Below are 15768 nucleotides of genomic sequence, written 5' to 3' on the forward strand. Positions count from 1 at the left end.
TGTGTGTTGTACATTTTGTGTTTAATGCTGCCGTGGTTTCTCAGGATCAGAAAAGTGACCTCATGGTTAGGTTATTATACAAGTACTGTAAATGTATAAGCATTACAGTCAAATACATAGTCAAAGAATAGAGACGCATTGAAACCTTGAAGAATCAAACCACACTAAAACTACAGCTTGATTTAAGAACCTTCAAATGATGGTTCAGTATAACTACCCAATTAGAGACTCCACATCTAGACAAGTTATTGTAAAACTTTTGTTTGCCCACATTCAAGGTTACATTATTTTCAGTAAATGTACAGTAAGTAAGTCTACTTACAACATTAACACTCTGAGAGATATATACATATGTCCTGTCTTTTCCCCCTCAGATGTTTGTACCTTAATAATGAAAATTTCCTCATCAAATGGAGCAAAATATATCATTAGAGTGCACAAATGGGTATTGTAAATAATCTGTTTTTGAAGGTTTCCATTATAAATAATGTAAGATGGTAAATTGTAACAGAATAGCTCCATACTTTGAGTGAAAAGAAAATAACATTGCATTAAGAGATGATAAATTGCAAATTGTGCTTTTTATATTGTAAAAAGTGCATTTGTACAACAACCAATTTACTAATAAATTAAACACATGTTAATCTAAAAGCCAAAAAAAAAGTTATCATACAAAATATTCATTTTGTATCGCTTGAAAAACAGAAAGTAGGTGTTTTGATTGAACAAAGTGTAAACTGTCTCAGAAAAAGAGAACAGATCATATGACATGGAGAGAAATCATTATTGCCACAAGTCTTCGGTGCGTCCAAATTTAAACACCAAGCCCCTGCAAGAAAAGACTGGGTGTCTATTTAGAGAAAATAACTAGCATAGACAATGTATTGTAATGTAGTTCTATTTAAAAGGTATTATAGTTCATTTTAGACTCTAATACATTTAAGTGACGGATTCACTACTAGGCCAGAAATACATTCCAAGGGAATATCTGAGAATATCTATAGTACATATAACTTAACAGAAAATGACATTTAATTAAGGTAAAACATGATGAACATTTTGAAGAATACTTACCCAAAGAAAATGAATGCATTTTGAAAGAAAACCGCAATACCAGGATACACAACAGGTTTCTCTGTGAACAGATTTATTAAAAAAATTATTAAAAAATAATAATAATAAAACTTTACTATCATTCTTTACAATTTTTTGCACAGTGACCGCTCAATGTCCATGAGCTATTAGTTTGGGGTACATAACCATAATCACATGCTGAGTGGGAATGCTGGACTTACTGGGCACTACGAAGCCTCCAAACAGGATCCACATGGAAGCAATAAGAGATCCAAACGCCAGCATGAAGCCAATGAAGAGCCACACACGCGCTCCTGCAATCAGTGATACAATGAGGTGGAAGGCACTCATTAGGGTCTGAAGCTCCATCTTTTCTTTCCAATCAAAGTTTATTTGTCACATGCGACGAATACAACAGGTGTAGTAGACCTTACAGTGAAATTCTTACTTACAGGCTCTAACCAATAGTACAAAAAAGGTATTAGGTGAACAATAGGTTGGCAAAGAAATAAAACAACAGTAAAAAGACAGGCTATATACAGTAGCGAGGCTACATACAGACACCGGTTAGTCAGGCTGATTGAGGTAGTGTGTACATGTAGATATGGTTAAGTCACTATGCATATATGATGAACAGAGAGTAGCAGTAGCGTAAAAGAGGGGTTGGCAGGTTGTGGTTGGGACACAATGCAGATAGCCCGGTTAGCTACTGTGCGGGAGCACTGGTTGGTTGGCCCAATTGAGGTAGTATGTACATGAATGTATAGTTAAAGTGACTATGCATATTAGAGGTTGACCGATTATGATTTTTCAACGCCGAAACCGATTATTGGAGGGCCGAAAAAAGCCTATACCGATTTTTTGGGGTAATAATGACAATTACAACAACACTGAATGAACACTTATTTTAACTTAATATAATACATCAATAAAATCAATTTAGCCTCAAATAAATAATGAAACATGTTCAATTTGGTTTAAATAATGCAAAAACACAGTGTTGGAGAAGAAAGTAAAAGTGCAATATGTGCCATGTAAGAAAGCTAACATTTTAAGTTCCTTGCTCAGAACATGAGAACATATGAAAGCTGGTGGTTCCTTTTAACATGAGTCTTCAATATTCCCAGGTAAGAAGTTTTAGGTTGTAGTTATTATAGGAATTATAGGACTATTTCTCTCAAAACGATTTGTATTTCATATACCTTTGACTATCGGATGTTCTTATAGGCACTTTAGTATTGCCAGTGTAACAGTATAGCTTCCATCCCTCTCCTCGCTGCTACCTGGGCTCGAACCAGGAACACATCGACAACCGCCACCCTCGAAGCAGCGTTACCCATGCAGAGCAAGGGGAACAACTACTCCAAGTCTCAGAGCGAGTGACGTTTGAAACGCTATTAGCGCGCAGCCCGCTAACTAGCTAGCCATTTCACATCGGTTACACCAGCCTAATCTCGGGAGTTGATAGGCTTGAATTCATAAACAGCAGAGCTTCTGGCAAAACGCAGGAAAGTGCTGTTTGAATGAATGCTTATGAGCCTGCTGCTGCCTACCATCGCTCAGTCAGACTGCTCTATCAAATCATAGACTTAATTATAACATAATAACACACAGAAATACGAGCCTTAGGTCATTAATATGGTCGAATCCGGAAACCATCATCTCGAAAACAAAACATTTATTCTTTCAGTGAAATACGGAACCGTTACATATTTTATCTAACGGGTGGCATCCATCAGTCTAAATATTCCTGTTACATTGCACAACCTTCAATGTTATGTCATAATGAGCCAGGCGCCCCAAACTGCATATACCCTGACTCTGCGTGCAATAAACGCAAGAGAAGTGACACAGTTTCACCTGGTTAATATTGACTGCCAACCTAGATTTCTTTTAGCTAAATATGCAGGTTTAAAAATATATACTTCTGTGTATTGATTTTAAGAAAGGCATTGATGTTTATGGTTAGGTACACCTTGGAGCAACGACAGTCCTTTTTCGCGAATGCGCACTGCATCGTTTATATGCAATGCAGGACACGCTAGATAAACTAGTAATATCATCAACCATGTGTAGTTATAACTAGTGATAATGATTGATTGATTGTTTTTTATAAGATAAGTTTAATGCTAGCTAGCAACTTACCTTGGCTTCTTACTGCATCCGCGTAACAGGCGGGCTCCTCGTGCGGCAGGTGGTTAGAGCATTGGACTAGTTTAACCGTAAGGTTGCAAGATTGAATTCCTGAGCTGACAAGGGAAAAATCTGTCATTCTGCCCCTGAACAAGGCAGTTAACCCATCGTTCCTAGGCCGTCAATGAAAATAAGAATGTGTTCTTAACTGACTTGCCTAGTCAAATAAAAGGTATAAAAAAATATATATATAAAAAAATTAAAATATTAAAAAAAATAGGCGTCCAAAATTACCGATTTCCGATGGTTATGAAAACTTGAAATCGGCCCTAATTAATCGCCCATTCCGATTAATCGGTCGACCTCTAATGCATATATGATAAACAGAGCGTAGCAGCAGTGTACAAAGAGGGGTTGGGGGTGGGGCACACAACGCAAATATTCCGGGTAGCCATTTGATTACCTGTTCAGGAGTCTTATGGCTTGGGGGTGTAAAAACTGTTGAGAAGCCTTTTCGTCCTACACTTGGCACTCCGGTACCACTTGCCATGCGGTAGTAGAGAGAACAGTCTATGACTGGGGTGGCTGGGGTCTTTAACAATTTTTAGGGCCTTCCTCTGACACCGCCTGGTGTAGAGGTCCTGGATGGCAGGAAGCATAGCCCCAGTGATGTACTGGGCCGTACGCACTACCCTCTGTAGTGTCTTGCGGTCAGAGGCCGAGCAGATGCCGTACCAGGCAGTGATGCAATCAGTCAGGATGCTCTCGATGTGGCAGCTGTAGAACCTTTTGAGAATCTCAGGACCCATGCCAAATCTTTTTAGTTTCCTGAGGGGGAATAGGCTTTGTCGTGCCCTCTTCACGACTGTCTTGGTGTGTTTGGACCATTCTAGTTTGTTGTTGATGTGGACACCAAGGAACTTGAAGCTCTCAACCTGCTCCACTACAGCCCCGTCGATGAGAATGGAGCGTGCTCGGTCCTCCTTTTCCTGTAGTCCACAATAATCTCCTTAGTCTTGGTGACATTGAGGGATAGGTTGTTATTCTGGCACCACCCGGCCAGGTCTCTGACTTCCTCCCTATAGGCTGTCTCGTCGTTGATCAGGCCTACTACTGTTGTGTCGTCTGCAAACTTAACGATGGTGTTGGAGTCGTGCCTGGCCATGCAGTTGTGGGTGAACAGGGAGTACAGGAGAAGACTGAGCACGCACCCCTGCGAGGCTCCAGTGTTGAGGACCAGCGTGTGTTGCTACCTACCCTCACCTGGGGGCAGCCCGTCAGGAAGTCCAGGATCCAGTTGCAGATGGAGGTGTTTAGTCTCAGGATCCTTAACTTAGTGATGAGCTTTGAGGGTACTATGGTGTTGAACGCTGAACTGTAGTCAATGAATAGCATTCTCACGTAAGTGTTCCTTTTGTCCAGGTGGGAAAGGGCAGTGTGGAGTGCAATAGAGATTGCATCATCTGTGGATCTGTTTGGGCGGTATGCAAATTGGAGTGGGTCTAGGGTTTCTGGGATAATGGTGTTGATGTGAGCCATGACCAGCCTTTCAAAGCATTTCATGGCTACAGAGGTGAGTGCTACAGGTCTGTAGTCATTTAGGCCGGTTGCCTTTGCATTCTTGGGCACAGGGACTATGGTGGTCTGCTTGAAACATGTTGGTATTACAGACTCAATCAGGGACATGTTGAAAATGTCAGTGAAGACACCTGCCAGTTGGTCAGCAAATGCCCGGAGCACACGTCCTGGTAATCTGTCTGGCCCCGCAGCCTTGTGCATGTTGACCTGTTTAAAGGTCTTACTCACGTGAGTGCTACAGGTCTGTAGTCATTTAGGCCGGTTGCCTTTGCATTCTTGGGCACAGGGACTATGGTGGTCTGCTTGAAACATGTTGGTATTACAGACTCAATCAGGGACATGTTGAAAATGTCAGTGAAGACACCTGCCAGTTGGTCAGCAAATGCCCGGAGCACACGTCCTGGTAATCTGTCTGGCCCCGCAGCCTTGTGCATGTTGACCTGTTTAAAGGTCTTACTCACGTCGGCTACGGAGAGCGTGATCACACAGTCGCCTGGAACAGCTGATGCTCTCATGCATGCCTCAGTGTTGCTTGCCTCAAAGCGAGCATAGAAGTGATTTAGCTCGTCTGGTAGGCTCGTGTCACTGGGCAGCTCGTGGCTGTGCTTCCCTTTGTAGTCTGTAATAGTTTGCAAGCCCTGCCACATCTGACGAGCGTCAGAGCCGGTGTAGTATGATTCAATCTTAGCCCTGTATTGACGCTTTGCCTGTTTGATGGTTCGTCGCAGGGCATAGCAGGATTTCTTGTCAGCTTCCGGGTTAGAGTCCCGCACCTTGAAAGCGGCAGCTCTACCCATTAGCTCAGTGCGAATATTGCCTGTAATCCATGGCTTCTGGTTGGGGTATGTATGTACAGTCACTGTGGGGACGACGTCCTCGATGCACTTATTGATAAAGCCAGTGACTGATGTGGTGTACTCCTCAATGCCATCGGAAGAATCCAGGAACATGTTCCAGTCTGTGATAGCAAAACAGTCCTGTAGTTTAGCATCTGCTTCATCTGACCACTTTTTTTATAGACTGAGTCACTGGTGCTTCCTGCTTTAATATTTGCTTGTAAGCAGGAATCAGGAGGATAGAGTTGTGGTCGGATTTACCAAATGGAGGACGAGGGAGAACGTTGTACGTGTCTCCGTGTGTGGAGTACAGGTGATCTAGAAATGTTTTCCCTCTGGTTGCACATTTAACATGTTGATGGAAATTTGGTAGAACTGATTTAATTTTCCCTGCATTAAAGTCTCCGGCCACTAGGAGCGCCGCCTCTGGGTGAGTGGTTTCCTGTTTGCTTATTTCCTTATACAGCTGACTGAGTGTGGTCTTAGTGCCAGCATCTGTCTGTGGTCGTAAATAAACAGCCACGAAAAGTATAGCTGAAAACTCTCTAGGCAAGTAGTGTGGCCTGCAATTTATCACAATATACTCTACTTCAGGCGAGCAAAATCTAGAGACTTCCTTAGATTTCGTGCACCAGCTGTTGTTTACAAATATGCACAGAACACCCCCCCCTCGTCTTACCGGAGTGTGCGGTTCTATCTTGCCGGTGCAGCGTGTATCCCGCTAGCTGAATATCCACGTCGTCATTCAGCCACGATTCCGTGAAACATGGGATATTCCAGTTTTTGATGTCCCGTTGGTAGGATATTCGTGATCGTACCTCGTCTAGTTTATTGTCCAATGATTGCACGTTGGCGAGTAGTATTGACGGTAAAGGCAGCTTTCCCACTCGCCTTTTTCGGGTACCGACCAGGCATCCGGCTCTTTGCGTCGCTTCCTCTTGCAAATAACGGGGATGTCGGCCCTGTGGGGTGTTTGGAGAATGTCTTGTGTGTCTTGTTTGTTGAAGAAAAAAAATATTTGTCTAATCCGAGGTGAGTGATCGCTGTCCTAATATACAGAAGCTCTTTTTTTGCAGTAAAATACAGTTGCAGAAACATTATGTACAAAATAAGTTACAAATAACGCAAAAAAACAAACACATAATAGCACAATTGGTTGGGCGCCGGTAAAACTGCTGCCATTTCAACTGTATGTGGGTGTGTGTATATATATTTTTTAATTTTACCTTTATTTAACTAGGCAAGTCAGATTAGAACAAATTCTTATTTTCAATGACGGCCTAGAAACAGTGGGTTAACTGCCTTGTTCAGCGGCAGAACGACAGATTTTTACCTTGTCTGCTCAGGGATTCGATTTTGCAACCTTTCGGTTACTAGTACAACGCTCTAACCACTAGGCTACCTGCCACCCCAATCTCTCTCTGTGTGTGTGCGTATTGTAAGAGCAAAAAGTCACAGCTTCTAGGCCCCCAAAATCCAAATTAAAGGAGATGTTTACCCAAAATCCAGAAACTCCCAAGTGATTCCATACATTTAAACTAGTTCAGTGGAGTTTGCCCTCTCCCCATAGTGCTGTAATGAAAAAGCTGCAAAAATGGGTCATGTGACTCGTGACGTTGCTGGATGCAGACCTCGCTCTGCTCCGTTGCCAGTGAATTCATGATTCAGAAATCTGCGAAGTGTGGACAAATTATAGAGCACATAAGCACAGTGTAGAGCACATAAGCCTACACTACATGACCAAAAGTATGTGGACGCCAGCTCGTCAAACATCTCATTCCAAAATCATGGGCATTAATATGGAGTTGGTCCCCCTTTGCTGCTATAACAGCCTCCACTCTTCTGGGAAAGCTTTCCACTAGATGTTGGAACATTGCTGCGGGGACTTGCTTCCAATCAGGCACAAGAGCATTAGTGCGGTCGGGCACTGATGTTGGGGGATTAGGTCGGGCTAGCAGTCGCCGTTCCAATTCATCCCAAAGGTGTTCGATTGGGTTGAGGTCAGGGCTCTGTGCAGACCAATCAAGTTCTTCCACACCGATCTCGACAAACCATTTCTGTATGGACCTTGCTTTGTGCACGGGGGTATTGTCATGCTGAAACTGTTGCCACAAAGTTGGAAGCACAGAATCGTCTACAATGCCATTGTATGCTGTAGCATTAAGATTTCCCTTCACTGGAATTAAGGGGCCTAGCCCGAATCATGAAAAACAGCCCCAGACCATTATTCCTCCTCCACCAAACTTTACAGTTGGCACTATGGTTTGGGGCAGGTAGCGTTCTCCTGGCATCCGCCAAAACCAGATTCATCCGTCGGACTTCCAGATGGTGAAGCGTGATTCATCACTCCAGAGAACGCGTTTCCACAGCTCCAGAGTCCAATGGCATTGCTTATGGTGATCTCAGGCTTGTGTGCGGCTGCTCGGTCATGGAAACCTATTTTGTGAAGCTCCTGACAAACAGTTGAAGTTGCTTCTAGAGGCAGTTTGGAACTACGTAGTGAGTGTTGCAACGGAGGAAAGACAATTTTTACACGCTACGCAGCCCCCGTTCTGTGAGCTTGTGTGGCCTACTACTTTGCGGCTGAGCCGTTGTTGCTGCTAGACATTTCCACTTCACAATAACAGTACTTAAAGTTGACCAGGCAGCTCTAGTAGGGCAGAAATTTGAAGAACTGACTTGTTGGAAAGGTGGCATCCTATGACAGTGCCACATTGAAAGTCACTGAGCTCTTCAGTAAGGCCATTCTACTGCCAATGTTTCCTATGGAGATTGAATGGCTGGGTGTCCGCATACACTATATATACAAAAGTATGCCTACATGATGATGCAATGGTAATAACACAATAAGAACCCCTCGAACGTCAAATCAGGCTAGGCTACATAATTCTGCACGCTTGCTTTGCCGCTTTCTCTTCTCAAACATTCCTTTGTATTTTGCCACTGCACCAGATCCAGCCCATGGAAATACAGCCACAGCTGTATCTTTCAGTGTCCTTCAGTTTATTGTCCCCATCATTTCAGATTGCATATCCCGTTCATATGCATCGTCGCTGAAGTGCTTGCTACACACGCAGCGGTGCAATGTGGGCTGCAGGAGTATTTACATAGTATTTACTATTTAAAATTGCTGCTAATCATCCTCTGCATCTCTCTGTATCTTTTATCAGAAAACAGTGACATTTGGTACCTTCTTCTCAGCTCCTTCTCACTCCCCAAAATGTTTTATCCGTGACATCATGCTCCATATAAGGGCATATCTTGAAGCTTCTACGCAGCAGGGTCAAACCCCATAGGGTGCTCATAGGAAGTTGTTACCCATCTCCACTGCTGTGGCAGTCGGCTACATACAAGGATCGCTAATATTTTAGGTGGAAAAGTACACATTTCCTGACAAAACTGATGCTATTTTTGTCAAAAATAGCTCATCCGGCCGTACTCTTTCAATAAAACAAAGAATTGTCCACAGAGTGAGGCCTGCATTCAGCAACGTCAGCAACCGAACACATAGGTTCAGCTCTGAGCTGCTCGATTTATCTACATCATTCTGCATTTAGGACTGAATCTTAAATTCAAGGAATGGAATGCAGTTAGGAAAAGGAATGGAGTTAGAATGGAATAATCCTGTCATACACATACCTGTCTGTCCAATGCAACCTTCACTGTAGCTGTCCCCTCTCACTTGGCCATTCGAGACAGCATTGATCCTAGAGAAATACCAAAGACAAAAGTTGAAAGAGCTCAATTTATTTTCAAGGAGAATTTCAACAGACTGAATTCCTGAATTAAAATGAGACTGACCACAACTCCATTGGACACATTCACAATACAGCATGACTTACATGAGAAAGGCCACAGTAGCGATGACACCACAGGCGTGATAGGCGTGATGGAAAGTCACCTCATCTGGATAGTTCACAGCTGCATCAATGATTATCCACCAACCAGTGAAAAACTGCAGGAATATGGATTAGGATTTAGGAATACGCCTTCTTTCTCACTTCACAGTGATGTACAGTTGTCAAATGTGATAGTAAAGTAAAACATACCAGGACTCCAGCAGCTATAGATGCCATGGTGTTTCGCCTCTCTCCCCAGTCCACATTGCACTCGCATTCTCCGCACTGGATGCTGTTCAAAAACCCTGACATGGTTCTGAGCTGTGAAGGGAAAAGGAGCTGGGTTAGTGTAAGAGACCCAGGCAGGGATGGAGTTAACTATTACAGCTAGGTAGCTAATTACAGTTCATGTATAATACCTGCCCAATGAATACATTTACTTATCAAACCCACTACTGGTAAAATGTTGCCCAGATACTAGTTCATGAGATGGCATAAGTGCCAGGTACCTACTCCATGCATACGGAATAGTATACCGCATAGCTTCATGACACATGTGGTGTATCAACACGTAAAATGGACGAGGTAGCTATTTAGCTATATTTATAACAAGAATCCAACAATTCAGCACTGTGAAACGAATGTTTAGTTGGCAAGCATCTGCTATTTGCTATGCCGACTCAGTTTACCTGAGCTTTCAGTGCTAAGGATTCACCTATTTAGTGCCCCATAAATGCTTTTTACACCTATCCATATTGTGTAAAATTAGGTCAAGCTGCGTAAACACAAAGCTGTTACGATGCTCTAAAGCGCATAAGATCTCAAACACAAATAATCTAATCAACAACCACCAGAACAAACGTAGTTTTCTTGAATCAAATGAATTATGATAATATACACGTGTATCAATCGATAGCTAAATATTGTTTCAAATAAATCGATACTGCGCCATCTCCATGTGTGAGTTTGATCGCAGTCTATTGTTCAAAGCATTGGGTGCACCAGCACTTCCTTGAACGATCCTTTGTGTTGTTCGCAACGCAAGACCCAATATCCCAAAATACAACAATATCTTAACAGCAATAACAAACAAACATTAGAAATTAAACTGTCACCTAATATTCATAGGTAATAAATTACCTTTTTTTTTTGTTATGTTCGTTATGGACCCACCTAGACGCCGTTTATTACTTTGCTTCCGAGTGAGCTCAATCATACGCCTGCTCAGTTCACTTTCCACGCCTCTTTGATGTTAGAGGTGCCAATGTCAGCGTCAGTTGCGCATTTTTGTCGATCTGCTCTGCACTGTACGGCAGTGTACTGTACTCACCGGTAGGGCATCTCGATCCGTTGAAATACTACAATACGAGCGCTTACTTCAAAAAGCGCACGCCCCAGTGGGCAGAGCAATTATGTTGCACTGGGACACGTTTTAATATGATAAAAAGCCTCTCATTTTACTATGTGTCCGGCGTCGTTCTGTGTAGTATTGCACTTAATTTCCTCTTTGACTTTCTTATTTTTTATTTCACCTTTATTTAACCAGGTAGGCTAGTTGAGAACAACTTCTCATTTGCAACTGCGACCTGGCCAAGATAAAGCATAGCAATTCGACACATACAACAACACAGAGTTACACATGGAATAAACAAAACATACAGTCAATAATACAGTAGAAAAATAAGTATATATACAATGTGAACAAATGAGGTGAGATAAGGGAGGTAAAAGCAAAAAAAGGCCATGGTGGCGAGGTAAATACAATATAGCAAGTAAACACTGGAATGGTAGATTTGCAGTGGAAGAATGTGCAAAGTAGAAATAGAAATAATGGGGTGCAAAGGAGCAAAATAAATAAATAAATAAATACTGTAGGGGAAGGGGTAGTTGTTTGGGCTAAACTATAGATATGTAATTAGGCTATGTACAGGTGCAGTAATCTGTGAGCTGCTTTGACAGCTGGTGCTTCAAGCTAGTGAGGGAGATAAGTGTTTCCAGCTTCAGAGATTTTTGCAGTTCGTTCCAGTCATTGGCAGCAGAAAACTGGAAGGAAAGACGACCAAAGGAGGAATTGGCTTTGGGGGTGATCAGTGAGATATACAGTGGGGAGAATAAGTATTTGATACACTGCCGATTTTGCAGGTTTTCCTACTTACAAAGCATGTAGAGGTCTGTCATTTTTATCATAGGTACACTTTAACTGTGAGAGACGGAATCTAAAACAAAAATCCAGAAAATCACATTGTATGATTTTTAAGTAATCAATTTGCATTTTATTGCATGACATAAGTATTCAGGAAGTCCAGGACCCGGTTGCACAGGGAGGGGTTCAGACCCAGGGCCCCCGAGCTTAATGATGAGCTTGGAGGGTACTATGGTGTGGAATGCTAAGCTACAGTTGAAGTCAGAAGTTTACATACACCTTAGCCAAATACATTTAAACTCAGTTTTTCACAATTCCTGACATTTAATCATAGTAAAAATTCCCTGTCTTAGGTCAGTTAGGATCACCACTTTATTTTAAGAATGTGAAATGTCAGGATAATAGTAGAGAGAATGATTTATTTCAGCTTTTATTTCTTTCATCACATTCCCAGTGGGACAGAAGTTGACATACACTCAATTAGTCTTTGGTTGCATTGCTTTTAAATTGTTTAACCTGGGTCAAACGTTTCGAGTAGCCTTCCACAAGCTTCCCACAATAAGTTGGGTGAATTTTGGCCCATTCCTCCTGACAGAGCTGGTGTAACTGAGTCAGGTTTGTAGGCCTCCTTGCTCGCACGCGCTTTTTCAGTTCTACCCACAAATTTTCTATAGGATTGAGTTCAGGGCTTTGTGATGGCCACTCCAATACCTTAACTTTGTTGTCCTTAAGACATTTTGCCAGAACTTTGGAAGTATGCTTGTGGTCATTGTCCATTTGGAAGACCCATTTGCGACCAAGCTTTAACTTCCTGACTGATGTCTTGAGATGTTGCTCCATTATATCCACATAATTTTCCTCCCTCATGATGCCATCTATTTTGTGAAGTGCACCAGTCCCTCCTGCAGCAAAGCACCCCCACAACATGATGCTGCCACCCCCGTGTTTCACGGTTGGGATGGTGTTCTTCGGCTTGCAAGCATCCCCCTTTTTCCTCCAAACATAACGATGGTCATTATGGTACATTATCGTTCATCTCTAGGAGACAAAACGCATCTCCTTCCTGAGCGGTATGATGGCTGTGTGGTCCCATGGTGTTTATACTTGCGTACTATTGTTTATACAGATGAACATGGTACCTTCAGGCGTTTGGAAATTGCTCCCAACGATGAACCAGACTTGTGGAGGTCTACAATGTTTCTTCTGAGGTCTTGGCTGATTTCTTTTGATTTTCCCATGATGTCAAGCAAAGAGGCACTGAGTTTGAAGGTAGGCCTTGAAATATATCCACAGGTACCCCTCCAATTGACTCAAATTATGTCAATTAGCCTATCAGAAGCTTCTAAAGCCATGACATCATTTTCTGGAATTTTCCAAGCTGTTTAAAGGCACAGTCAACTTCATGTATGTTTGAATTATAAGTGAAATAATCTGTCTGTAAACAATTGTTGGAAATATTGTGTCATGCAAAAAGTAGATGTCCTAACCGACTTGCCAAAACTATAGTTTGTTAACAAGAAATTTGTGGAGTGGTTGAAAAACTAGATTTAATGACTCCAACCTAAGTGTATGTAAACTTCCGACTTCAACTGTTTAGTCAATAAACAGCATTCTTACATAGGTATTCCTCTATTGAAGCAAATTGAAGTAGGTCTAGGGTGTCAGGTAAGATAGAGGTGATATCATCCTGATATTAGATGATTCTGATGACAGAAGTGAGTGCTACGGGGCAAAAGTCATTTAGTTCAGTTACCTTTGTTTTCTTGGGTACAGGAACAATGGTGGACATCTTAAAGCAAGTGGGGACAACAGATTGGGATAGGGAGAGATTGAATATGTCCGTAAACACTCCAGCCACCTGGTCTGTGCATGCTCTGAGGACACGGCTAGGGATGCTGTCTAGGCTTGCAGCCTTGCAAGGGTTAACACGCTTAAATGTCTTACTCACGTCAGCCACGGAGAAGGAGAGCCCACAGTCCTTGGTAGCGGGCCGCGTCGGTGGCACTGTGTTATCCTCAAAGTGGGCGAAGAAGGTGTTTAGCTTGTCCGGAAGCAAGACGTCGGTGTCCGTGACGTGGCTGATTTTCCCTTTGTAGTCCGTGATTGTCTGTAGACCCTGCCACATTGCGAGCTGTCTGGGACTCGTGGTTTGACTGTTTACTACTCAAAATTATTTTACTTATTAAGTCAAAGACAAAATTAACTGCAATACACTCGTCTCAAAACATTAGCATAACAAGGCTACACAGAACAACGGCGGACAGTGGTGTAAAGTACTTAAGTAAAATTACTTTAAAGTACTACTTAAGTTGTTTTTTGGGTATCTGTACTTTACTTTACTATTTATATTTTTTATAACTTTTACTTCACTACATTCCTAAAGGAAAAAAAGTACTTTTACCTTTTTATTTTCCCTGACACCCAAAGTACTTGTTACATTTTGAATCCTTAGCAGTACGGGAAAATGGTCCAATTTACCCACTTATCAAGAGAATATCCCTGCTCATCCCTACTGCCTCTGATTTTGCGGACTCAATAAACACAAATGCTTCATTTGTAAATTATGTCAGCGTTGGAGTGTGCCCCTGACTATCCGTAAATAAATAAATAAAATAATAATTGTGCCATCTGGTTTGCCTAATATAAGGAATTTGAAATTATGTATAGTTTAAATTTTGATACTTAAATTAATGTTTGAATTTACATTTACTTTTGATACTTATAAGTATATTTAAAATCAAATACTTTCAGATTTTTACTCAAGTAGTATTTTACTGGATGACTTTCACTTCAGTCATTTTCTGTTAAGGTATCTTTCCTTTTACTCAAGTATGACATTTGGGTACTTTTCCCACCACTGACATGCCTATATATGACCACTGGGGAGTGGTTTATGGAGCGCTCTTTGAAATAAGCGCTCGTGTTGTCATATACCAACGGATCAAGTAATCTCGCCACACCAGCCCGCCAGTTAGGCAGGAAAAGCCAATTTAAAGCCAATGTATGCTTGATCCAAAAATGTGGTTAGAGGTTTCATATGGACTGTGTGACGCACATGCGGAGCCTCCGGAGGCATGCAGAGGCCAAATCAAGCCGCATCGCCATGCGCCTATCAAATTGTGTATCATTGCAGAGAGCTCTGTATTGCTCCGCATTGACATGATCGGTTCACTGTAGGTGGGGGAGGGAGGTCCTTTATAATCACAAACTGACTTCCTTGACAACTTCCTTCACAACCGCTCTGCTCCATGAAGCCAAAAAGTATGGTTGCTCTGACTTCTGCGGAGGCCGCATCACAGTAATGCTGTAATGCCACTGCAGACATTGGATTGACCATGCAGCGCCTTTCATGCTAATTTATATCCACTAGCTAGCTACTACTAGTAGAGGGACTAATTTAATGACACTGCATGGTCAATCTGACATCTGCATTGGCCGTGGAGCATTTAGAGTGATACGGCCTCTGCAGTCAGGTCATTCATACTTTTTGCGCTTCGCTGAGTTAGTTCAATTAGCACGCTAACTTCATGATAAGTTAAGCATTTTAGCTAATGTAACGGATATGAAATGGCTAGCTAGTTAGCGGGTACGCGCTAATAGCGTTTCAATCAGTTACGTCACTTGCTCTGAAACCTAGAAGTAGTGTTGCCCCTTGCTCTGCAAGGGCCGCGGCCTTTGTGGAGCGATGGGTAACGATGCTTCGTGGGCGACCATTGTTGATGTGTGCAGAGGGTCCCTGGTTCGCGCCCGAGGTCGGGGCGAGGGGACGTACTAAAGTTATACTGTTACACTAACATTACTATTTTTATCTTCCTGTCACACAAATGTCTAATCCTTTCTCTGTGCTGCTGACAGTACTGCAGTTCAACCGGCTATGTGCTGTGAATATTATATTTGAGGGCGTGTACTTTCAGGTATGAACAAAAGGCAAACATTTCAATAAAAAATGTGATACATTGTTATTTGTTTTCTGTTACTATATCCAATTTGGAAACCATAAACAAGAAAATTAGTTGAGATCTAATTTTCAGCTAGAAAAATTATAAAATGATTAATTTCCTCATTTGACCTTGCCGAGATGAAAGGAAATAGAAGTTATCCATAAGCACAGGGACTCACATGGATGGGCATTCATAAAATTCCATTGCAGACAGACACTGTAGGC

At 42.1% G+C, this 15768-nt stretch overlaps 1 protein-coding gene across 4 annotated transcripts; it reads right to left on the reverse strand.

Moving 5' to 3' along the window:
* Positions 1–2: 2 nt before the first annotated feature.
* LOC139553677 (transmembrane protein 50A) lies at positions 3–10788 on the reverse strand. Of its 4 annotated transcripts, none has more exons than XM_071366260.1 (7): positions 10601–10788; positions 9671–9781; positions 9464–9576; positions 9261–9328; positions 1296–1388; positions 1075–1135; positions 3–829 (listed from the first exon to the last, which is right to left on the reverse strand). In XM_071366260.1, the coding sequence occupies exons 2-7, from the start codon at positions 9770–9772 to the stop codon at positions 784–786; spliced, it is 483 nt and encodes a 160-aa protein (XP_071222361.1). In that variant the 5' UTR covers positions 9773–9781; positions 10601–10788; the 3' UTR covers positions 3–783. The 4 variants fall into 4 exon arrangements, with proteins under 4 accessions (XP_071222361.1, XP_071222363.1, XP_071222362.1 ...); XM_071366262.1 differs by having other exon boundaries at positions 10576–10788; XM_071366261.1 differs by having other exon boundaries at positions 10634–10748.
* Positions 10789–15768: the final 4980 nt, after the last annotated feature.

This window comes from Salvelinus alpinus, chromosome 25, assembly GCF_045679555.1.
Source record: "Salvelinus alpinus chromosome 25, SLU_Salpinus.1, whole genome shotgun sequence".
NCBI lineage: Eukaryota > Metazoa > Chordata > Actinopteri > Salmoniformes > Salmonidae > Salvelinus > Salvelinus alpinus.